The sequence below is a fragment of the Seriola lalandi genome, unplaced genomic scaffold, assembly GCF_002814215.2.
Source record: "Seriola lalandi dorsalis isolate HSWRI2012SDOR001 ecotype SW California unplaced genomic scaffold, Sedor1 jcf7180002054544, whole genome shotgun sequence".
In the NCBI taxonomy this organism is placed as follows: domain Eukaryota; kingdom Metazoa; phylum Chordata; class Actinopteri; order Carangiformes; family Carangidae; genus Seriola; species Seriola lalandi.
Genome location: NW_019525097.1, coordinates 2,289,554 through 2,309,894, shown reverse-complemented (window position 1 = coordinate 2,309,894; position 20,341 = coordinate 2,289,554). Strand labels below are relative to the sequence as shown.

General features: G+C 40.9%; 2 protein-coding genes across 2 annotated transcripts in view; both read left to right on the top strand.

Annotated features, from left to right (window-relative positions):
- Nucleotides 1–12,526, top strand: part of map3k5 (mitogen-activated protein kinase kinase kinase 5) — a 64,178-nt gene extending 51,652 nt beyond the window's left edge. Inside the window, exons 18-30 of the mRNA XM_023415053.2 lie at nt 197–302; nt 1,846–2,003; nt 3,789–3,966; nt 4,804–4,821; nt 5,327–5,504; nt 6,229–6,397; nt 6,509–6,694; nt 7,719–7,824; nt 8,154–8,397; nt 8,524–8,636; nt 9,800–9,915; nt 10,283–10,359; nt 11,318–12,526. Coding sequence (XP_023270821.1) covers nt 197–302; nt 1,846–2,003; nt 3,789–3,966; nt 4,804–4,821; nt 5,327–5,504; nt 6,229–6,397; nt 6,509–6,694; nt 7,719–7,824; nt 8,154–8,397; nt 8,524–8,636; nt 9,800–9,915; nt 10,283–10,359; nt 11,318–11,378 — 1,710 coding nt within the window. The 3' untranslated portion in view covers nt 11,379–12,526. The remainder of the gene's footprint in view (nt 1–196; nt 303–1,845; nt 2,004–3,788; nt 3,967–4,803; nt 4,822–5,326; nt 5,505–6,228; nt 6,398–6,508; nt 6,695–7,718; nt 7,825–8,153; nt 8,398–8,523; nt 8,637–9,799; nt 9,916–10,282; nt 10,360–11,317) is intronic.
- Nucleotides 12,527–13,141: 615 nt separating this feature from the next.
- lrp11 (low density lipoprotein receptor-related protein 11) lies at nt 13,142–20,189 on the top strand. The gene is made up of 9 exons (XM_023415054.2): nt 13,142–14,116; nt 15,347–15,504; nt 16,744–16,885; nt 17,065–17,190; nt 17,391–17,588; nt 18,683–18,850; nt 18,946–19,002; nt 19,084–19,176; nt 19,278–20,189. The coding sequence occupies exons 1-9, from the start codon at nt 13,549–13,551 to the stop codon at nt 19,430–19,432; spliced, it is 1,665 nt and encodes a 554-aa protein (XP_023270822.1). The 5' UTR covers nt 13,142–13,548; the 3' UTR covers nt 19,433–20,189.
- The last annotated feature ends 152 nt before the right edge of the window (nt 20,190–20,341 follow it).

The window sequence follows — 20,341 nt, the reverse complement described above, 5'->3', positions numbered from 1 at the left end:
ACCACCACCACCACCACACACACACACACACACACACACACACACACACACACGCGTAATGGTGCTGTGTAACTTGCTGTTTGTCGCTTTGCAGGATTTGTGAGCACCTCACATTATCTCAATACCATCACAGTCATGGAATTTAAGCAGCTAAATGGGTGTGTCTGTTCTCATGGATTGTCTTTTCAATCTGCAGGGTGATAATGTTCTCATCAACACCTACAGCGGTGTCCTGAAGATTTCAGATTTTGGCACATCCAAGAGATTGGCTGGGATCAACCCCTGCACGGAGACCTTCACAGGTACGCTCTGACCCTCTGACTGACAGAGCCAATGCTGGATTTGTCTGCTAAATTCCCCCAAAATAGACATTTTCATGAAGGAGCAAGGGGCTAAACTTTCAGAGACGTCGGGTCTTGGCGTGAGTCTGCGGTCAGCTCGGGGAGGGTGGTGCCCCTGTGATGCCACCGCCACCACAGCAGTCAATCGCAACTCAGTTTGACCTCTTGCATTGGATCATCTGGCAGCTGATTGGAGCAGACAGGGACTTACCCTGAAAGGTGGAGCTCTTTCAGGAAACTGGGCTACTCCTTTTTATAGCCCGGACCGGCTATAAATGTGTCGCTGTCTGTTTTTAGCTCAGCACACGAGCCTCTAAAAGCAGCTAAATACGCAGGCAGTGGGCTATTATTAGAACAAAAGAGTCCTTTCAACAGAAGCTGAAAGTGTTACTTTGGATTGAGCAGTGATTATGTGACGGCACAGGGAGAGAGGCCATTTGCTGTTGCACACACAAGGCCATAAGCCCTGTTAAAGCTTTTGTAACCCGCTTGGTCATTTGAAAGAACTGTGTCATCACCTCAGGACACAGGCAACGTATAATTAGGCCTAATGCAAGCTGTTTTTAGCTTTTACATCAGTTTCTTTCACATGCTGTTGACGTCACTTTCATGTAATACATAATCAGAAGGTTTATCTGCAGTTCTTATTTCGTCTTTAGTGTTTGTATGTTGAGCTGATGCAGAGCGAGTTAGCTACAAAATGCACAGAGAGCAAAAGTGCATTTGTTTTTCCAGAAGCACAGAGACTCATGTAGACCGGATGTCATTAAGATAAGTTCACGGCGAGCTTTTACCGCACATTTTTGACACAGTAATTTAGTCAATGACTAACCTTTTTTTTTTTAGGTTTGTGGGTTGATATATCTGATTAAAGATATCTGATTAAAGGAGCTATTTGTAAGTTTTGCTATTGCTTCACAGCTAACGTTGCATTAACAGCTGTTTACCTTCCAGTCTTCCCAAGCTTCAGCCATTGTTGTGTTATAATACGTCCTCTGAGCAGCGCTACTTCTTCAAGGACATTACAGTGACTCAGTATCGGAAAGTGACGAGACTAGCTGGTTAGCATGCTAACTTCAGTAGAGAAAGAAGTGACAGAAATAAAAGCAAAACAAAAGGCTAGTTTTCTACCGCTGGAGACAGCTCTTGGTGATTAAAGGACCGAAGTTTGATGCTGAACAGACAAAAAGAGAAAGAAAAGAAAAGAAAGAAAAACACAGACGCTAGTTAGCTTAGCTTAGCACAAAGGGCTGAAACAATGGGAAACAGCCTGTGTCTGTTCAAATGTTACAAATCCACACTTTGACAATGAAATGAGTTTCTGTCCCAAAATGTCACCTATTCCTTTAATGACAACCTTTGCGAAATCTAAAACCGTTAACAATTTATTAATGAAAGTATGTTTAACAACTCCTGCTGAAACACTGAGAGCCTGCAACGCATACACCCCATGTCATCTAGGTCTGTCTAAGTATTTCGTATGTTTTTCTTATGTTGTTTTCAGGCACACTACAGTACATGGCTCCTGAAATTATAGACAAAGGTCCTCGGGGATACGGTAAACCAGCGGACATCTGGTCTCTCGGCTGCACCATCATAGAAATGGCAACTGGGAAACCACCTTTCTATGAACTGGGAGAACCACAGGCTGCCATGTTCAAGGTGAGGGACACCGGTGGTTACGCATCCCATCATCCCACTGGGTAACTGTTATTTTTAACAAACAGGGTGTAGAAGAGATGGATAACAGCTGTAGGGACTTCATCCAGAGAGTGTTGGTCACCCGTGGTGATGAACAGCTGTGCCTCTGACATTTCAACAGAACTGAGAATGTGGTCAATTTTCATGTGTGAAAGCTGATAATTGCTCCCCTGATACGCGCAATATTTCCTAGTCATCACACTTTTTAAGATGATGTTAACTTGTCGGCTGAAAGCTTTACCATTATCGTGTGCACCTACTCCAAAAGTGGGTCGCGATCATCTGATTCATTATTATCAAGTGCACAGAAACTGAATTAACCACTAACTTGTCCTGGCACAAGGCTGCTGAAGGACTAATTACTAAATTAACCTGCTGACTAGCTGTCACACTCCCAGAGCTAGAAACTGTTTTTGTTCTTTTTTTCAAGGTTCATTTACTATTATGACCTAAGTATGTAAATTTGATTATGTAATAATAAAGGGTTTAGAATTAAGTATTGCTAACACCACCACAATGTGTTTCACCCATTGCTTCATATTGCATGATTAAAGATACTATATGTGCCTAGTCAGTTCTCCCTTAGACTCCATGATGGCACCAGACAATTAGGTTTATTAACTCTTAAACTGACGCACAGTTAGAATGGCACATTAAAAGTACTGAAAGCAAATGTAGTGTGTTGTGCAAGGCTTTTTCTACAAGGACACTTCAAATCCGTTGTCAGTTAATCTACTGCCTCATGCTGCTCTCTGTCTTTAAATGGCTATTTTCCCTCAGCTGACCTTATGAGAAAGAGGCGATTAAATAAAATAATCAGCAACCCTTGTGTCTGCACTTTTATCAGTTCCCCTTTTCATGGAGATAAAAACCAGTGAGTCAGCTGTTGTGCACCTGCATTGTGTTGCCACCTGCGTGCTGTAACGTGATCGAGCTCAGTAGAAACTCTGTGCACAAGTGTTTGTTTGGACACAAACAAACGTGTGTAGCTCATTGAGAGGAAACCTCACACTTTCCAGTTTCTGTCTGCATTTGACTTTGTTTGAAGTGTGGTCGTTTTGGATGGAAATGTAAAGTGCTACACACCAATGAAATATTCTTCTTAGCCATATGTAGCCCGTTAAGGGCAGTAAATATGTTTAAGGGTTGTCTGAACGCCATTATCGCACTGAATCATGGAATTTTCCATACAGTGTGATTTAATTAAAGGGCGTGTGTTTTACTGTGCTGAATATAAACAAAACATAAAAGCAGATTCTGAGATCTGCTCTCAAATGTTAGGTGCAATTAAATCCCCTTCATCTTTCAGAGGATCTCATGTTGTGTCTGCACTTTATACAGTGTGTAGGCTTTTCCCCCAGACAGTGGAACATCTCAATACTCTTCACTCATCCCTGTGGAATGTCTCAAGGGAGGGGCATCTCCCTGCTAATCTTAAATCAACATTCCTTATCAGCTACGACAGGAATTTCTAGCGTTGTTATTGTCATGAGAGTCTCATGCTTGAACTTTGAGCGTTACTGCTCTGAGCTCGTTACCCGAGCTAAAGTCAGGCCTGAAGCGCAGACTCACAGTTCACCGGGTAAACACTCACTTAAGCTGTCTCCATGCAGTTGATTAAATAATTTACCTTGAGGGCAGGACTTCTCAGAGAGTTCACAGAAGCCGTGTGATTTCAGGTCTTTATTTGAAACTTCGTCAGGGGGGCTGCAGTCTGAACTGAACTGTGTGTAACTTTGTCTGCAGGTGGGCATGTTTAAGATCCACCCAGAGATCCCGGAGTCCATGTCGCTGGAGGCCAAAGCGTTCATCCTGCGCTGCTTTGAACCCGACCCGGACCGTCGTGCCACTGCCTTCGACCTGCTCACCGACGAGTTCCTCACAGTCACCAGCCGCAAGAAGAAGAGCAAGAGCAGCTTCACAGGTGGAGCTCAGTTCTGCAGCTGAGATGTTTTCTACTTTACTCTTTATTTGCATCTTCAGTAGCTAAGCTTCCTGACTGTAATGTAATCGATAATATAATTAAATATGTGTGTTGTGAGTGTTTGTTCATAATTGCCAGCTGCTCCTTATGGACAAAGTGTTCATCTGCAACCTCCATATTTGACACTTCTCCTGTGTTTTATTTGAATCGTTGATCCATAAGAAGATTTATTTGTAGTGTTAAGAATCAAAAACCATCTCAGTGTAGTTTTACATCTCCTCTCTTGGGCTCAGGTCAGTGAGCCAATCAGAAGAGAGGAGGCTCCGAGCCTCTCTTCTGATTAGCTGACTGTTTTCTGAGTGATTGAATAAAAATAAAGCAGCTTTCAGGAAACCGCTCAATCAAGGTTGGATGGTGGGTCCAGGTGGGCGGGGCTTGGGGCGTGGTTGAGAGCGGTGTTGTGACATCTCAGAGTTACAGAAGTCCTGATGCAGGTTTTAAGGCTCAATTTCTAAATACAGGCTGCGTGCATTTCTCTGTGGACTGAGCACTTTGATATTTTCACAGTATTAATATAGAACCTAGACCTGCTTTATAATCAAAACAGACATGGAAATTTCCCTTTATACAATATGGGACCTTTAATCTCCATTGTTTGGATTTCAGAATAGCCTCAGTTCTTGTTGTGTTTTCACCCTGAAGAAGTAATGCCATCATGCGCCCTGGCACCAGCACAAAAAGATTATAGAAAAGCTTAAAATCTTGTCCGTCACTGTGTACAGGGAAATGTTCTGTTTTGTCCTTGATTAACTGCTTTTTTATGTTTTTCTCCCACAGCTCTGTCTCCAGGGTCAGGTGAGTTATTTCACTCTCTAAACTTCATCTCTCACACATATTTACCACTAGAGGGGCTACTTTATAAACAGGACATCAGTTCCAAGAAACATCTGCTTGCCCTCAAGAGCATGTAGGCTACAGTTTTCATTTTTCTTCTGCCAGCGGTTACCTCCCTCACACGACTCTGCCCTTTCCAAGAACTCCGTTGCACAACATGACCTCTTTCCAAATTCTTGAATGTCTTTATAATCCCTGTTTCATAAATTACATGAAACAGGGATTATAATAATGTCATTTCCTGCCAAATACATCAGACAGAGCTAAACCTGATGATAAAGTAGCATCTATTTGAAGCATTAGAATCCAGTTTTCACTGTCTTGGAAGCTTTAGCTCTCTTTGTGGTAGAAGAATAGCCGGTACAGAAAAAATCTCCTTCTGTGCTACAAGGCAATATGTCACATTATTAGTGTATAAATGATACATGAAGCACCGGTGAGGTTTAATTTCATCTTGTGTCTTCAGAGTACCTCCGCAGCATCTCTCTGCCGGTGCCCGTGGTGGTGGAGGACACCAGCAGCAGCAGTGAGTACGGCTCCGTCTCCCCTGACAACGACCTCAACACCAACCCCTTCATCTTCAAGCCCAGCGTCAAGTGCTACAGCGAGAGAGATGTCAAGGGGCCCAGGTCGCTCTTCCTCAGGTAGCAAGTGGCGCCCAGGCATTTTATTTTTTTTTAATGTCAAGTAAACGGGGTCAGAGCGGCCTTTTAGTAGAAGTCTGACATTTATTCCTGACATGATGCTGTTTTGTTGATTAGGTTTTGACTGCAGTATTGATGATAATACGCTGATTTACTCCAATGCAGAGCTGGTTCCCAACCTTTTTAGCTTGTTTTGAGTCATTTTTCCCTTATTTTATTTGCTGTTAAAAAACAAGCCATTTTCATCAATAAATCACTTTATTCGTCCCCAGTTGGTTGTGCAGCAGTGAAACAGAAAGAAACACAGCACATAAAACACGATAGAAATACAAAATTGAAATGGAAACACAATTGAAAATATTTCAAAATAAGTGAAATATGAATAAAAATATAAAGTCATAACTTTTTCCTCACAGAGTTTAGTTGAGAAATGTTCGCCATACCCGTTGTTTCTTTTCATTTATTTAAAATTGGCAGAAAATAATCAAAGAAAAATTTAATTGCATAGGTTCTGCATCGCTGCCTCTCTGTTAAAGTTTTTGAAGAATTTGCTTGTTTTGCTGCAGCTAAATGAGTGATGTCAAAGCAAAGACACAAGTTTTAAATACATTCTGAGTTTTACTTGCATGTTTGTTTGAAAACTATGATGTAGGAGCTACATTATAAGTGGAAAATAAAACTTTGTTGTGGCAGTCCAAAAAGTTTTCTTTTCTTTTCTGCTCAGTATTCCTGTGGAGAACTTCGAGGACCACAGTGCCCCTCCATCTCCTGATGAGAAGGATTCAGGGTTCTTTATGCTTCGGAAGGACAGCGAGAGGCGAGCCACCCTGCACCACATCCTCACAGAGGACCGGGACAAGGTGGTGGCCAACCTGATGGAGGCCCTCACACAGGTTGGTTATGAGAGGAGCTCGAAATGTGCAGTGTCAAATAATAAAAGCCCTCATAACTCCTGTATACCTCATCTGTCTTCATCTTCCTCTCCCACCCCTCTCACCTCCCAGGGCTCTGAGGAAATGAAGCTGAAGCCTCAGCTCATCTCCACCCTCGTGGTCAGTCTGGCTGACTTTGTGCGCATGGCCGACAGGAAGATCATCGCCAACACGCTGAGTCAACTCAAGCTGGAGCTGGACTTCGACAGCAGCGCCATCAGTCAGCTGCAGGTCGTGCTGTTTGGCTTCCAGGACGCTGTAAGTACTGCACACAAAAACGCTGCGTCACATCACAGAGCCAGAAGCTCATGGTATTTATTTTATTTAATCTCACATCTCATCCTACTGGGTTAATGAATTATTGATCAAAATGTTATCAATCAAACTAAAACAACCCAAACCCAAAATACTCCACATCTCTCTGCTTCTTGCATCACTTTATCGGAGGCTCACATTTAAAACTGCAGCAGCGACAAAACTCAAACTGTTGTTTTGAAGCTTTATTTGCTGAGATTCTCTTCTCCTGCACCTGTAACATGTAATTTTCCGTCTATTATCAATCCCCCTATCTGTAGGCAGAGGTGCTCCTAGCCTCTGCACAGACCATGGGCTCCGAACATTTCAGGATAATTGTTGTCATTTTGCATGAGCTGCAGACGGCAGCAGTGCTGTCGTGTTGCTGCTCCTCCTGCACAGTGATCTGACAGCTAACTGTGAAATACTTGTAACCTTTAAGTGAGGCAGTAAAAAGGTGGGGGTCTGTCAGGAGTAATTGCACATCGTATAAAAAGGCTGTTCTGCTCTTCCCCTTCAGAGATGCAATTGTGCAGATGATATTGCACTAGAGCAAGTGGTTGTTTTTGTATGAGGAAGAGGTATTGCATAATCCTGTTAGAGGATGAAGCTCTGATGCCTCCTGTTGGTCATCAGTGAAAACAATGTAGAGTAGAGGAGGGAGAAATTCATGCAGCCGGGAAGATTCATAGTTTGGTTTATAGAGCAGAAGTTATAAAATTCAATAATTGACTGAAATATCTTAAAAGTTGTGCAAACATACAGTAGAATGGTGCTTTAAAGATGCCTTCTGGTCAGTGTAGCAGAGGATAATGAGAATAAGAAAGAACAATAAACTATATTTTAAAATACAAGACAAATCAAAACATAAACACTATTAAAAAGATCTGGAATATGAATTTAAAAATCTTGCAATTATTTGAAATGTATTCAGTATTAGAATACAGTATAACTTTCTTTCTGACTGTTGAACCTTTCACATTTCCAGGTAAACAAAGTGCTGCGAAACCACAACATCAAGCCTCACTGGATGTTTGCTCTGGACAACATCATCCGCAAAGCTGTGCAGACCGCCATCACAATCCTGGTGCCAGGTAGTGTCTCGAGCAGAGCGCTATAATAATAATAATATAAACAGAGGAAAGCAGCAAATCCTCACATCAGAAGCTGGAACTGACTCCATAATCAATCGAAACAGTTCATGAATGATCGAAATTGGTCTAAATATTCTTATTGATCGACTAATCAACTTTAATCTTTTCAGTTCTAAACCTACTTTTAAGATATATTTATGATTACTTGTCAGGAATCTGATCTTAGTGCAGCATCAGAATCAATGGTATTTTCCATACATAACAAATAAATCAAACAAAGTGCATCCTGTCCGTCCTGTTGATCATCATTGTGTCTTGTGTGTGTTCAGAGCTGCGGCCTCACTTCAGTCTGGCCTCAGAAAGTGACCCGGCCGATCAGGAGGACGTCGACGACGACACTGAGCCGGAGGGAAACTCCGCCCACCAGAGCCGGGCTCCTCCCATCGCCGCCCACGACGACACCGTGGCCACGTCGGGAGTCAGCACGCTCAGCTCCACCGTCTCACACGAGTCCCACAATGCACAGCGCTCTGTGAGCATGGAGCTGGGCAGGATGAAGCTGGAGACCAACAGGTAGGCATGAACGTCTGCTGTAATCGGATAGATAAACCATTAGATGTGTTATTATCTATTAATTTCTGATAATAGTCTGTGAAATAAAAACTCCTGCTGTGTTTCCTGCGACCTGTTTGACTCCAGGCTGCTGGAACAGCTGCTGGAGAAGGAGAGAGAGTATCAGGCCATCCTGCAACTAGTGCTGGAAGAGAGAGAGCAGGAGATCAGACTACTGAGGCTGCGATCTGAGCCCGCAGGTCTGTACTCTGATTTCATTTTAACACTGACTGTAGGTTATACTAGCCTCACTTGTACAGCAGCTGCTGTAGAATGCATGAAAGCGCAAAGAAACATTCAAACATTCACCAAGGTTGCATCAGACTGTTTTCCCTTCAGCTCACTAAGTAATTTATAGAAGTTGTTATAACAACAGTGCACATGAACAGAGCTTCTTCTTTCTTTTTTTTTATCAAATGCATCCTGACTTGCTGATTTGATGATATTGCTATTGAAGAAATGATAGCAGCCTCTCAAAAGATCTTTATATGTGCTGCCATTTTTATTTGCTTGTGTGTCCAAATTGGACCTTTGAGCCCAATATCAATATCTGAGAATTACTGCATATCAACAGAAACATTATATCATCAGATATTAGCTTTTAACACAAGCCTTTTTGGTGGGATTTACTTACATTCAGTCAGTAAAGAGTCATGATAAACATTATGTACAGTGCACAATACAGTGTTACATAACAATATGTTTTGAACAGTAAACTTGACTGGAAATGACATTGTCATGAATTATAACTATAAATAAATCCACAACTTGAACAAAACATGTTAAAGTTCAATTATGAAGTTTATATAATACATGAAAATATATGCAAAAATACAGCCTGCCGATTTTGATTTTTATGATTTTTTTATTATTATCGTTGTTGTTCTTTACATTTTGTTATGATCATTCAAATGTTTTATATGTAGAGGACGGCCCAGTTTTAATTTTGGAGTATAACTTACTTTCCTTTGATATTTTTCCTCATACTACATGTGATAATAGATGCAGTTTTGTTTTGCATATCTGCCAACATACAAAGTATATTTTACTTTTATTTATCTATTTCACTATTTGTGAGTCAATATTATTACAATGTGTATATACAGCATACTATATTGGTTGGGCTTTAAGTATTGATTATTACCTTAATTTGCATGGCATAGGAAAAAAAGATATTGAATAAGCAAAGTTATAAAATGAATCACTCTGACATGTGCAGTGCTGTATACGGTAGCTATGAACTCAGTGAATGAATAGATGATTTTGGCTTCTGTGATGATGCAGCACAGTTTTTCTTTGTGGAAATGTCAGCTGATTGAGCTCCGGTGCACTGAGGGAATTTGTTCACTCCCTTCTCTGGCAGACGTCCCCACGTCACCCACGGAGGGAGGGACGAGTCAGACTCCAGACAGACATGAAGACTCGGAGCTGACCAGCTGGCTGAGGCTTTACGGTGCTGACCAGGACTCCATAGAAAGAGTGAGTCCCTGCTTTTATCTTCTGGAGCTGGACCATGACTACTGCGTGCTTTATTATTCAATCATTTTGTCAGTTGTTGTCATGTGGCTCATTTATCATTTGCCATTTTTTCAACTGCATTAACACTGTTCATGTAAGAATGAAGTTTTCTTGGATTTGCCATGAATCTGTTACAGAGTTTATTTAGGTACAAGAAAAGTATGTATGTTTATATTAACATAGTGACTTGCCGTTTGTGCCATCATGATTTGTCTTCAATCAGAGCTTTACCCAAAGCTTCTCAGGCATTTCATCATATTGTGGGAAATGAACAGTTAAGACTGAGGAAGAATGTATTGATCTCATTTTATCCACTCTGACTCCTTAGATACTGAATGAGGAGTATACGTTGAACGACATCCTCCATGATGTAACAAGAGACGATCTGAAGAGTTTAAGACTGAGGTAGTACATCCGTCTTTTTTATTTTACTCTTTTTAAGATGATTCACTTCTGTGTTTATTTAGTTACAAAAATACATGATGACACTTCCATCTGTAGCACGCTAATTGTCCCGAATGCCCACAGAAGTCTGTGCATAATGGTAGAGTTTGTATTGATGTATTTTCCGGTTCTTACTTTAGGTTTGCAAAGGCAAAGTTTGCACTTTCTCAGGATTTAGCAGGTAGCTAAACTGTGCTCACAAGCTCTGAAAGTGTTTTCACAGGTGGCACAGATTTGGTTCTGGATGTAGTTCTCACAGCCTTTATGTGGCTCTGCTCAGGAGGTCGCACTAATTGTGAAGTTTAGGTTCAGGTAGGGTTGGCAGAGCTGTGGTTAATTGATCAAGCTGATCACATCACATCTGTAAACCTGCTTCTTAGCTGACTGTTTTAAATTTCTCCCATCTGTGGCATCTTCTCAGCTCATATTGTGTCATGTTCACATAAGAGTGAAAAGAGTCAACAACCAATATTGAGCCATTATAGCCATTACTATATGTGCAGGATATGTTCATTTCTGCTTTTGGCATCCCACAGTATAAAAAAGGATGGTGGTAAACAGCAGTACAAGCCCCACATTCATAGAGGTGAGAGTGGTGACGGCATGCAGACAAGGCTGTTAAATCATTTTTTGTGGAGACCTACTGTATAGCAAGCACTGTTAGTACAGTTAGCGACAGTAACCAGGAAGCTCATTGTCTCATACTACGCACTGCCTGACTCTCAGGACAAGAAAAAACAGTCAAAAGTAATGAAATGTTAGAAAGGGGAATTGTGGGCGGCAAAAAAAAAAGCCTTTCTTCAGTTCTTGGAAAACCGAGTTATAGGACATACAGGATAATTTATGTACATACAATCTGCAAAATACTGTATTGTGCTGTATATTGTAACCTAACAGTCTTTTCACTGTTTCTTGTCAGAGGTGGGATCCTGTGTAAACTATGGAAGGCCATCACAGACTACAGGCAGAAGCCAACCTGAGGCCTTAAGTGGCGACAACCACTCAGAGAAGCCAGGACCTTTGTCCCATTAACTCAGTATTCTCCTCTTTACCTCAGAATTTATAAGAGCAAGACTTTTAGGAGAAGAACCTGTGTTCACCATGTGTGCAGAGCAGCTGTCAATTCATACAACAAAACTCCCTGACCGTTGTTCTTGTAGTGTTTTATAATTATGAAACAAGGATTTTGGATATGAGGTCATTGTGAAAGCAACAATTACTAAGAAGTGCCACTAGTTTTGTTATGCCTGATGGACATGGCGCTGCCTTTTTGTTACAGGTGCGTTTGAAAATGATAATTTTGGTGGAAAATCTATCATTCAAACCTTGAAAACTGTCAAAACATTTTTCTCCCGTCTTTACGAGATGTCACGTTTACAAAGCTGGAGACTGACTTTTTTCTAATATAAGCCTGAGATACAAAATACTACATTCGAATTCATCTGTACTAATATTTTTATCATAGGCATCTAGTCACTACTTTATTTAAATTGATTTTTAATTTAATTGTTATGGTAATCTGAAGGATGTCAATGCATGCCCTCTTTAATTTCTTTTTTTTTCTTTTTTTTTTATCAGTACTGAGACTTATTTAAATTGTGGATGTTTTTTTTTCACATTTCCTTTTTTGATAGGAATCTACATTTTTATTTTTCACAAACATGTAAATATTGTGTTATAAAATTATATGTGAACAACATTTATGTACTTTAAAAATATATTGTTAAACATTGTCAAATCTCCATGTGGACTGGAGCGAGTCTATGATGAACATGTGAAACATAAATTGGATATTATTGTATCTCGTAGTGTCAAAAATCAAAATAGATAATATTCAGTTAGTAATTGCTATTACATTGGATCATTTGCTCTGTTTTTGTTCTTGTACACTGACAAAATTGTGTTTATCTTGCTTGTGTAGATATCAATCACATGTATGTTGTTATGAAATATCAAATGCTAAACAAATTTCACATGGAAGAGCCTTGACTTTTTTTTAAATTATTTTAAAACATGATGTCAGAAACCGGGGGAAACTAATCATGAGCAGTGTGTCTGTTTTGTTTCATATCTATAATGATTTAAGATTTTTGTGTCATATTGTTAAATAAAACTTTTCATCTTGAAACTGTGAAACAAATATTGTAGTTTTTGCATCAGCATTACTTACATAATAGGCTAACACAACCTACTGGTTTGTTTGTAGCACAATCTAAAACAGATGCAATTAAAGGAGCTTTCCACTGTAAAACTAAAAAAACATACGGATACAGGCAGACAAAATGCACACACACACATACCTAATTACATCTTAATATAAGTAAGTGCCTGAAAATATTACAGGACAATAAAAAACAAAGACTTTAGGGCTACAGAAAAAGTAAATAGATCACATAAAGTAATATAAAAAAAAATGTTCCGTTGTAGTCTAACTTGTGCTGCTGTTCAAATGACTGCAGGCTATAATGGGCCTTTTAAGGAAAGCAAACACCAGTAAGCAAAAGAGAGATCAACAGAGCTAAAGGTTTGCTTGTTGCGTGTTTGTTTAGACCACTGTCACACACAACAAGGGTGACATGAAAATTACAATCAGACATCCATTTTGTCATTTGTAAGAGACAAGTAAGTAAGATATACATTAGTAAAGAATAAAGAGTATAAATCTAGTAAGTTTAATAGTCCTGTGTGGTTTCTGCTTCTTGTCTCCATAATGTAGAATAGCTACTACTGTAGGCTAAATCGGTATTCATGAATAAATATTTAATTGTGTCTTCTTCTGTACAGAAATCCCATTGGTAGAGATGTAATAGTGTAGTTGTCTGAGGTACAGGTGTGCTGCTTCCTGCCTGCCATATTTATTCATATCGGTGACGTCAGCGGATTCTGAGCCATAGCACCCGAACGTTCTCGTCTCGCGGCCGTCTCCCCCTCACCATGACAACGACACTTTTTAGCATCGTCAGAGGACTAACCGTTAGCTCCTTCGCACAGGATCTGGCAACGATTTTTCTGTAAAATACTGTGTTTAAAATTCGCCATTTGCGGAGATATTATTTTCATGTAGGAAGGCCATCCTCTGCTGGTAAGCAGCCTCATGCGTCGGAGACCAGCCGGAGGCAGAAGGAGACGCCGTTTAGCTGCGTGAACAACATGGCTCTGCTTAAGCATCCCTGGCTGCTGCTCGCTTGTGTTGTGTTGTTGTTGTTGACGGTTCAACCTGCCTTCACTCGTTCTTCTCCGATATCGGACCTTAAATCTAAGATATCAGGGGTGGAGGAGCTGCTGGAGGAGTTCCGCAAGACGCTCCAGCAGGACCAGGCGTACAGGGCAAGCGATGTGATTGACTCCTGTGTGGGCGACTTCGACGCCGTTGGGGAGCGCATCATCCGGGCTAGGGCCTCTGTGGAGCAAGGGGCCACCTTCCTGCTGGTGCCGGAGAGGGTGTACAGCTGGAAGGACTGCCTGCACGCCTGCTGCTCCCAGCCTCACTGCACCGTGGCGCTGGTCCAGGAGGACCTGAGGCAGCCCGGGGACAGCCTCCGATGCTACCTGTTCAACTGCACCTACAGGAACAAAAATGTCTGCTCCTTCGCTCCACAGCAAGGCTTCACCACATACAGCCGGAGTCCCAACACAACGCAGGGACACCTCCCTGTTTCATCCAGCGGTTCAGCCAGGAGGCCGGGGGAAGGGCTCCCTGATGAGGGTGATGCACAAGGTGGGAGATGCTGCTGGTAACAACACGACCTGAGACCATGAATCATAAAATGATTCGTCCATGATATCATCATGATATCATATCATTATTAGGCAAATGACTCTGTGTCTGAATGCCTAACCTACTGTTCATCTTAGGTTAAGATTATTAAAAAATACACAGGGTCCATGTTTACCCTTGCAGTTAACAATCTGTTGTATGGTTCACTAGTTGAAGCTTACTTAACCAGTGAACAAGTATTTAATAACCAGGTAAACATGCTGGTTTGCTATTAACTTGTTCATTATAACTGAAAACAACTTAACAAAAATCCAGTTACATTGCTGAAACAAGCAAAGGATTCTCCGATTTTATAATGGGCACAAAGTAAAGGTTTTATTCTGGTTACCTTGTCATAGGTAACATTTTAACCAGTGGTTCAATAATTAAAGCTACTGATCAAATTGAAATACAACTAAGAAAGGAGAATTTTCAAATGTTATGTAAAGGGTTTTTTTTCTTTTTGCTGAACTAACATGAAGAACTACAGAATAAAAATGAGATGAGCAAGCACAGCAGGGATCTGTGAGTGACTTATGATGGTTACTGGAAATGTTACTTAATTATTCAGTAGAATGCTACTCTTCTTATGCAGTAAACAAAACAGCAATGAAAAAGGGATGACTGATGTGCCTTTATTTATTGTGCACAGCCATATTGGAAAGGTTTATGCAATAATAGAAACGTATCAGTTTTCTAACACTTCCGTAGAGCTCAGCACTTTAGGGTTAGCCACTAAAAACTGCTGCTTATCTTGTTAAAACAGGCAGCGTGGGTTAATGATTTGCTTTTTAGGTTTTGGTCTTGCAAAATTAGACCAGGGCACTGAGACCAGCAGCAGGTGTTTGTATGACAACAGTTATCTCTTTTATTTGTTTTACTAGTGATTTCCATCCAAACAGGCAGAGTGAACAGTGGATTGTGCAGTTACAGAAATTACCCACAAACTGTTTTGATAATGAAATCATCATTTTCTAAATCTCAATTGAAAGGGAAATTGTTTGGTATTTTTTCACTATTTTCTGGCAATTTATTGACTAAACAATTAATCAAAATAAAATAATCAGCAATCACAGCATTAAATAAGTACAATCTTTTAATCAAATGTAAAGATATCTCTATTTTTAATAACCTTTCTGAATGTCTTAACCCACTGTATACCACATATAACTGAGGGTTTCCTGTTTGCAGAGGTGGATGAGCCTCCTCGCAGTGACGCTGGGCAGGATGTGGTGATCCAGTTGCCCACAGACTGGGCCGTCCTGGATGGCCGGGACAGTGTGGATGACCATGGGATCAGCCACTATGAATGGACTCTTGTTAAAGGGGCTACAGCCATCAATATGAAGGTCAGTGTTTACGTCACATAGTATTATATTCAGTTAATACGAATAGCCAAGCCACTTTGCAGCATATTGACCATACACAGTTTAATTTGGGTGCTCCGTGTGAGAAATAAAGCCTGTAACTCACTGACAGTGGATTGCTCTAGCTCACTCCACTTAATTGAATTTCTTGTGAACGTTGCTAAAACTCCAGAGGAAAAGAGGCTTTGGTATTCTCTCATTTTGGAATCAGATGATTCTAACATTTGCATTTGCAGTATAAATGGTCACAGGCATCAGAGTCAAATTACATGTGTGTGTTTGCATTAGTTGTCTCATTTAAGTCAACACAGTGGCCTGTGTCCAGAGCTCCATAATACCCTACTGTATCAAAAGAGAAAAAGAGTTTTTATGCACAAACCTGCCTTGGAGCCTGCCCTCTGTTCACGGTTTTAGAAGTGACATGGGAAACTTCCAACACTTTCATGTATGGTCAGTTTTCACCATTTCCTACCTTCAACAGAAAATAGTTCCCATTGAAAACACTTGACAGCGAGGCCTGTGGATTATTCTGAGTAACTGAGGCATTTTTTGCGGAAAGATATGTTGCTATCTTTAGAGTAGGGGTGGCTGATATGACAATGTATACTGTCCAATGTGTCTGCTGTCAGACACTTGTAAATATCCCTTAAACACCACAAGGTGTACCAGGTAATCAGGACTGTGTTATGGCGTATTGGATGTTGATATCATTACTGCATCAAAGCGATGAAGCGTTTCAATTTTTCAAGTATTTACATGATAAAATTGAGCATTTCATACATATTTATAGTGTAATTATTTGAGTATTTATATTTATCTTTTGTTATTTGTGTATTTTACACCTTTATTAATCAGACAATAGACATATGACAGAAAATGAGGGCAGAGACAGAACTGACGAATGACATGCAAGAAATGTTTCCAGCCGGACGCGAACAAGGGATGATGCAGTTCATGGTCAGCACCCTAACCCCCAGGCTCACAGTGTATCCTCAAAAGTCTTTTTTTTAATGCATTGAGAACCACAAAGAAAATTCCTCTTAGCTCCACTGAACTCGTGTGGGTACAGATGTTAGCCTACTGCTAAACTCTGCTCTTACATTTAAGAGATATAAAACAATGGAGGCTTTCAGAAACGTGGGTCTTTGCTCATACAGTTTATTCAAATCTGATAGCAGAACTGTTGTCCATCCTTAGACTCTTTTTGTATGTGTGTTGAAGGCGACCCATCCAGGGCTTTTGAAGATAAGTGGTCTCCAGGAGGGTGTGTACACTTTCCAGATGACAGTCACGGACATATCGGGCCAGAAGAGCTCCGACAACGTCTCCGTCACTGTGCTGGCACCAAAACACCAAGCAGAAGGTGATGTACTCACCAAAACATGTATCTTTGATGTGTGTGTGTGTTTTGTTTTTAGCTCCTTTGTGATGTACTGATTCTCCCTTAGATTCAAGGTTCATATTTAAACCCAAATGAAGGTGTTGCTGAAGCTGAGCTTTTGTGGTGGCCGGATGTGTAGTTATACTTTTCTGTGTCCGCAGTGTGCACAGGTCACTGTTCAAACTACCAGTTCAAGTGTGATGACGGTTGCTGTATTGACATCACCTATGCTTGTGATGGGAAGCAACACTGTCCAGACCGCTCTGATGAAGACTTCTGCCCAAACTGTGAGAAACATTTCCTGTTCAGAAATGCTTGGCTTGTTTGTTTTTGTTTTTTTTTGATGGTGTAAGCACTGTCTTTTATAATATCTGGTATTATCAGAATCAGTTAAAGGAAACACGCTTAAAGGGCAAGAAAGAAGAAAAAATACACGAAAGCATTCAGATCCACCCACCATCCATCTGTTTTTCTGTGATTACTGTAGTCGACAGCAGCAGGAAGTCAGTCACCCACCCTGTCGACCTACCCAGCCCTCATCGATCTGGAGCTCAGACAGAGGAGGCTGAGGATGGCTCCATGCTCCAGAATGGACCCAGGAAGACCATAGAGAGCATCGTACCACTTCAGGACAGCACTGTTACTCAACAAAGTCCCAGTCAACAGAAGGCTTTTGTCAGTCAAGGCAAGTGTTTATGTCTTTAAACACATTTTATCTCGAATAACTGCAACAAGAGACCTGAAAATGTTGCTGTGTGTGATAACACAAAACATAGTAGGGTGGGAATACATGGTTGGATGAGAATCTACCAGAATTTTTTTACTTTAGCAGCACCTGTTCAAATGTGCACTAGCAGTGTGATCCTCCATCACTGTGTCTTTAGTGCAGTAGCCCTTTGTAAAGTGGCAGAGATGGTTTTAGTGCGTGTCTGGACAGAGAAGCAGATGGAGCCCCTGTAGGCAGCCATTGAGTCATAGCACAGAGCTGAAAATGCTGGCAAAGCCACAGGGCCACTCTGCATTCCCTGGGAAAGCAGCTCCGTGCTGCATATTCTCTGAGTACAGGAACAAAGCACCTCTGTCCCCTCCGCCATCTGATCCCTGAATCAGGCAAACACTTCCACCATTGCTGTTTGCCATATGTATTACTAGGGTGAGGTGTATTCTCAGGAGTCTTTTCTTCATTTCACAAATGCTCAGGCCCATGTTCACATGCTTGGCAAATTTAGTCCCCATTGTATAGCAGAGAGAGGAGAGGTCAAAGGGAATAGCACCAGATATATTTTGTACATTGTTGTCTTGGTGAACTCTGTTTATTGTGGGTAATGTAGTTAATCTTCTATCACTGAAAGTAAGGATTGTTTTTATCGCTGATTAATCCCTCATTAGTCAATAAAATGTCAGAAAATAGTTGATAATGCTTGTCACAATCCCCCAGAGCCTAAGATGACGCCCTCATATTGCTTGTTTTTCCAACCAGCAGCCCAGCAACCAAGCATTTTAATTTTCAAACAGAGAAAATCCTCACATTTGAGAAGCTGAGATCACTGAATGTTTGGCATTTTTGTTGGATAAATTACTTAAATGACAAATAATTCATCCAAATTGTTGTAGGATAACATTTTTGCAATCAACTTATCAGATAATCCACTAATTGTTTTGGAGCTATGCTACACCAGTTGTCCCTATGTGCTTGTACACGAGGGGGTAAGTTTGCATGTTTCCATGATGTCAAATGTGAAACAAGGTAAAGGTAAACCGTTCTCTCTCTACCTGTAGATCCGTGTGCTGCAGCTCCAGTCGTAGGACCCTGTAAAGGCACCTTCCCACGCTGGTACTATGACCAAAACGCAGGAGAATGCAAACACTTTCTGTATGGTGGTTGCCAGGGCAACCATAACAATTTCCTCCAGGAATCAGACTGTGTCAGTGAATGCATACAAAAAAGTGAGAATTAGCTTTTTGCCCTTTTGTTTTATACTAATTTTGTAACTGCAACGTAAACTACTATACATTTTACAAATAATGGAAACATCTTTCAGGTCCGGCTTTCAAACCAGCAACTGTGGCCCCTCCCATCACCAGACAGACTGAAATAGGTAATTTTTCTTAAACGGGAGAAAAGCGTCGAACAGCTGACTGCTTCATAAACTAAACTGCATTTGTACCTGTTGTTATAGCTGCCCCTAAAGTCTCCCAGAAACAAGCAGAGAGCGACGTCCCGGTCTCAAAACCATTTCCAGTGATGGGAGGACATCCAGTCCCAGAGTCAGGTGAGACCCAGCGTCTGTGTCTCTGTCTCTGTGTCTCTTGTTCCTTTCATGGTTTATGAGTAATGTTCTGTGTTTTCGGCCTCTGCTTCCTCCTCCTCCAGGTGCAATCCTTCCTCTGGCTCTCGGACTAATCATCACCGCCCTGCTTCTGCTCATGATCGGCTGTCGTCTCAGACTCGTTCGTCACAAGCTGAAGAAAGCCCGAGCCCTCACCACGGAGGAGTCTGATTACCTCATCAACGGCATGTACCTGTAGCCAATCAATCAGGGGCAGCAAATAGAAGAGCGCAGATATCTGACAAAGAGACTCGTCGAGGGTGTCATCATCAGAGCCTGAGCCAGGACTTCTTAAACTTGCACTCTGCATTTCTTGTCTCTAATTTGTCCTCACTTCAAGCTGGAAACATCCCAACTCTCACCTATCATGAAAGTTTCTCACACTGAACCCCTCTGATTGATAAAACTGCTGCTGATAGACGCTGTCATCAAAACCAATGACATAGATGCTCGTGAATTCATGCTTATGTTGTCTTAACAAAATCTGATTGTGAATCCCTGAGGAATTATCAACATTCTTACTTAGATGCTGATATACTGGTCTGTATTCCCCCATTGATTTCTGGGATATACCTTAAGTCCCTTTTATTAAAATAATTTTCATCCCTGAAATTGGTTGCTTTGATATTTATTTTATTTATTCATTTTCCTGACTAGTGCTGCATAAAAATGTTGTATTTCTGCCACTGGATGGCGCTGATCTACCATGCTGTAGATTTTACCCGAACTAAACTGAGGGCAGAACTTAAATACTTTGGAGTGCCTGTTGTTAAAGTTAGTCTTTCAGTATCCCAGAATAAAGCCATAGTAAGTTGAACCCACTCCTGCCTGAGTCTGTTGCATATCTTTCTTTCTCACGCAAACATTTGTGGAGTATGAAACTGTATTTACGCAGATGTATTCTTTCTAAGTGCTGTCTTCATGTGAGATATTAAAGTTTATTATATATCAAAAAATACTGGTGTCAACGACTCACAAAACTGCATTATTTTGTTATCAAACTATTTTTGGTGTTTAGTTATATATTTCTAAGGAGTGTGTGGTTGTGCTGATGGTATCTGGACCTCAGTTCGACTTCAGGTTGCAGCCTGCACACATATGATTCAAT

What these genes read in the sequence shown, in the direction of transcription:
- lrp11 (XM_023415054.2), top strand. Translation starts at nt 13,549, where the DNA reads ATGGCTCTGCTTAAGCATCCCTGGCTGCTGCTCGCTTGTGTTGTGTTG. An exon ending in ACCAAAACACCAAGCAGAAG is followed by an intron (nt 16,886 to 17,064) that starts GTGATGTACTCA and finishes CTGTGTCCGCAG; the next exon opens with TGTGCACAGGTCACTGTTCA. An exon ending in CACCAGACAGACTGAAATAG is followed by an intron (nt 19,003 to 19,083) that starts GTAATTTTTCTT and finishes CTGTTGTTATAG; the next exon opens with CTGCCCCTAAAGTCTCCCAG.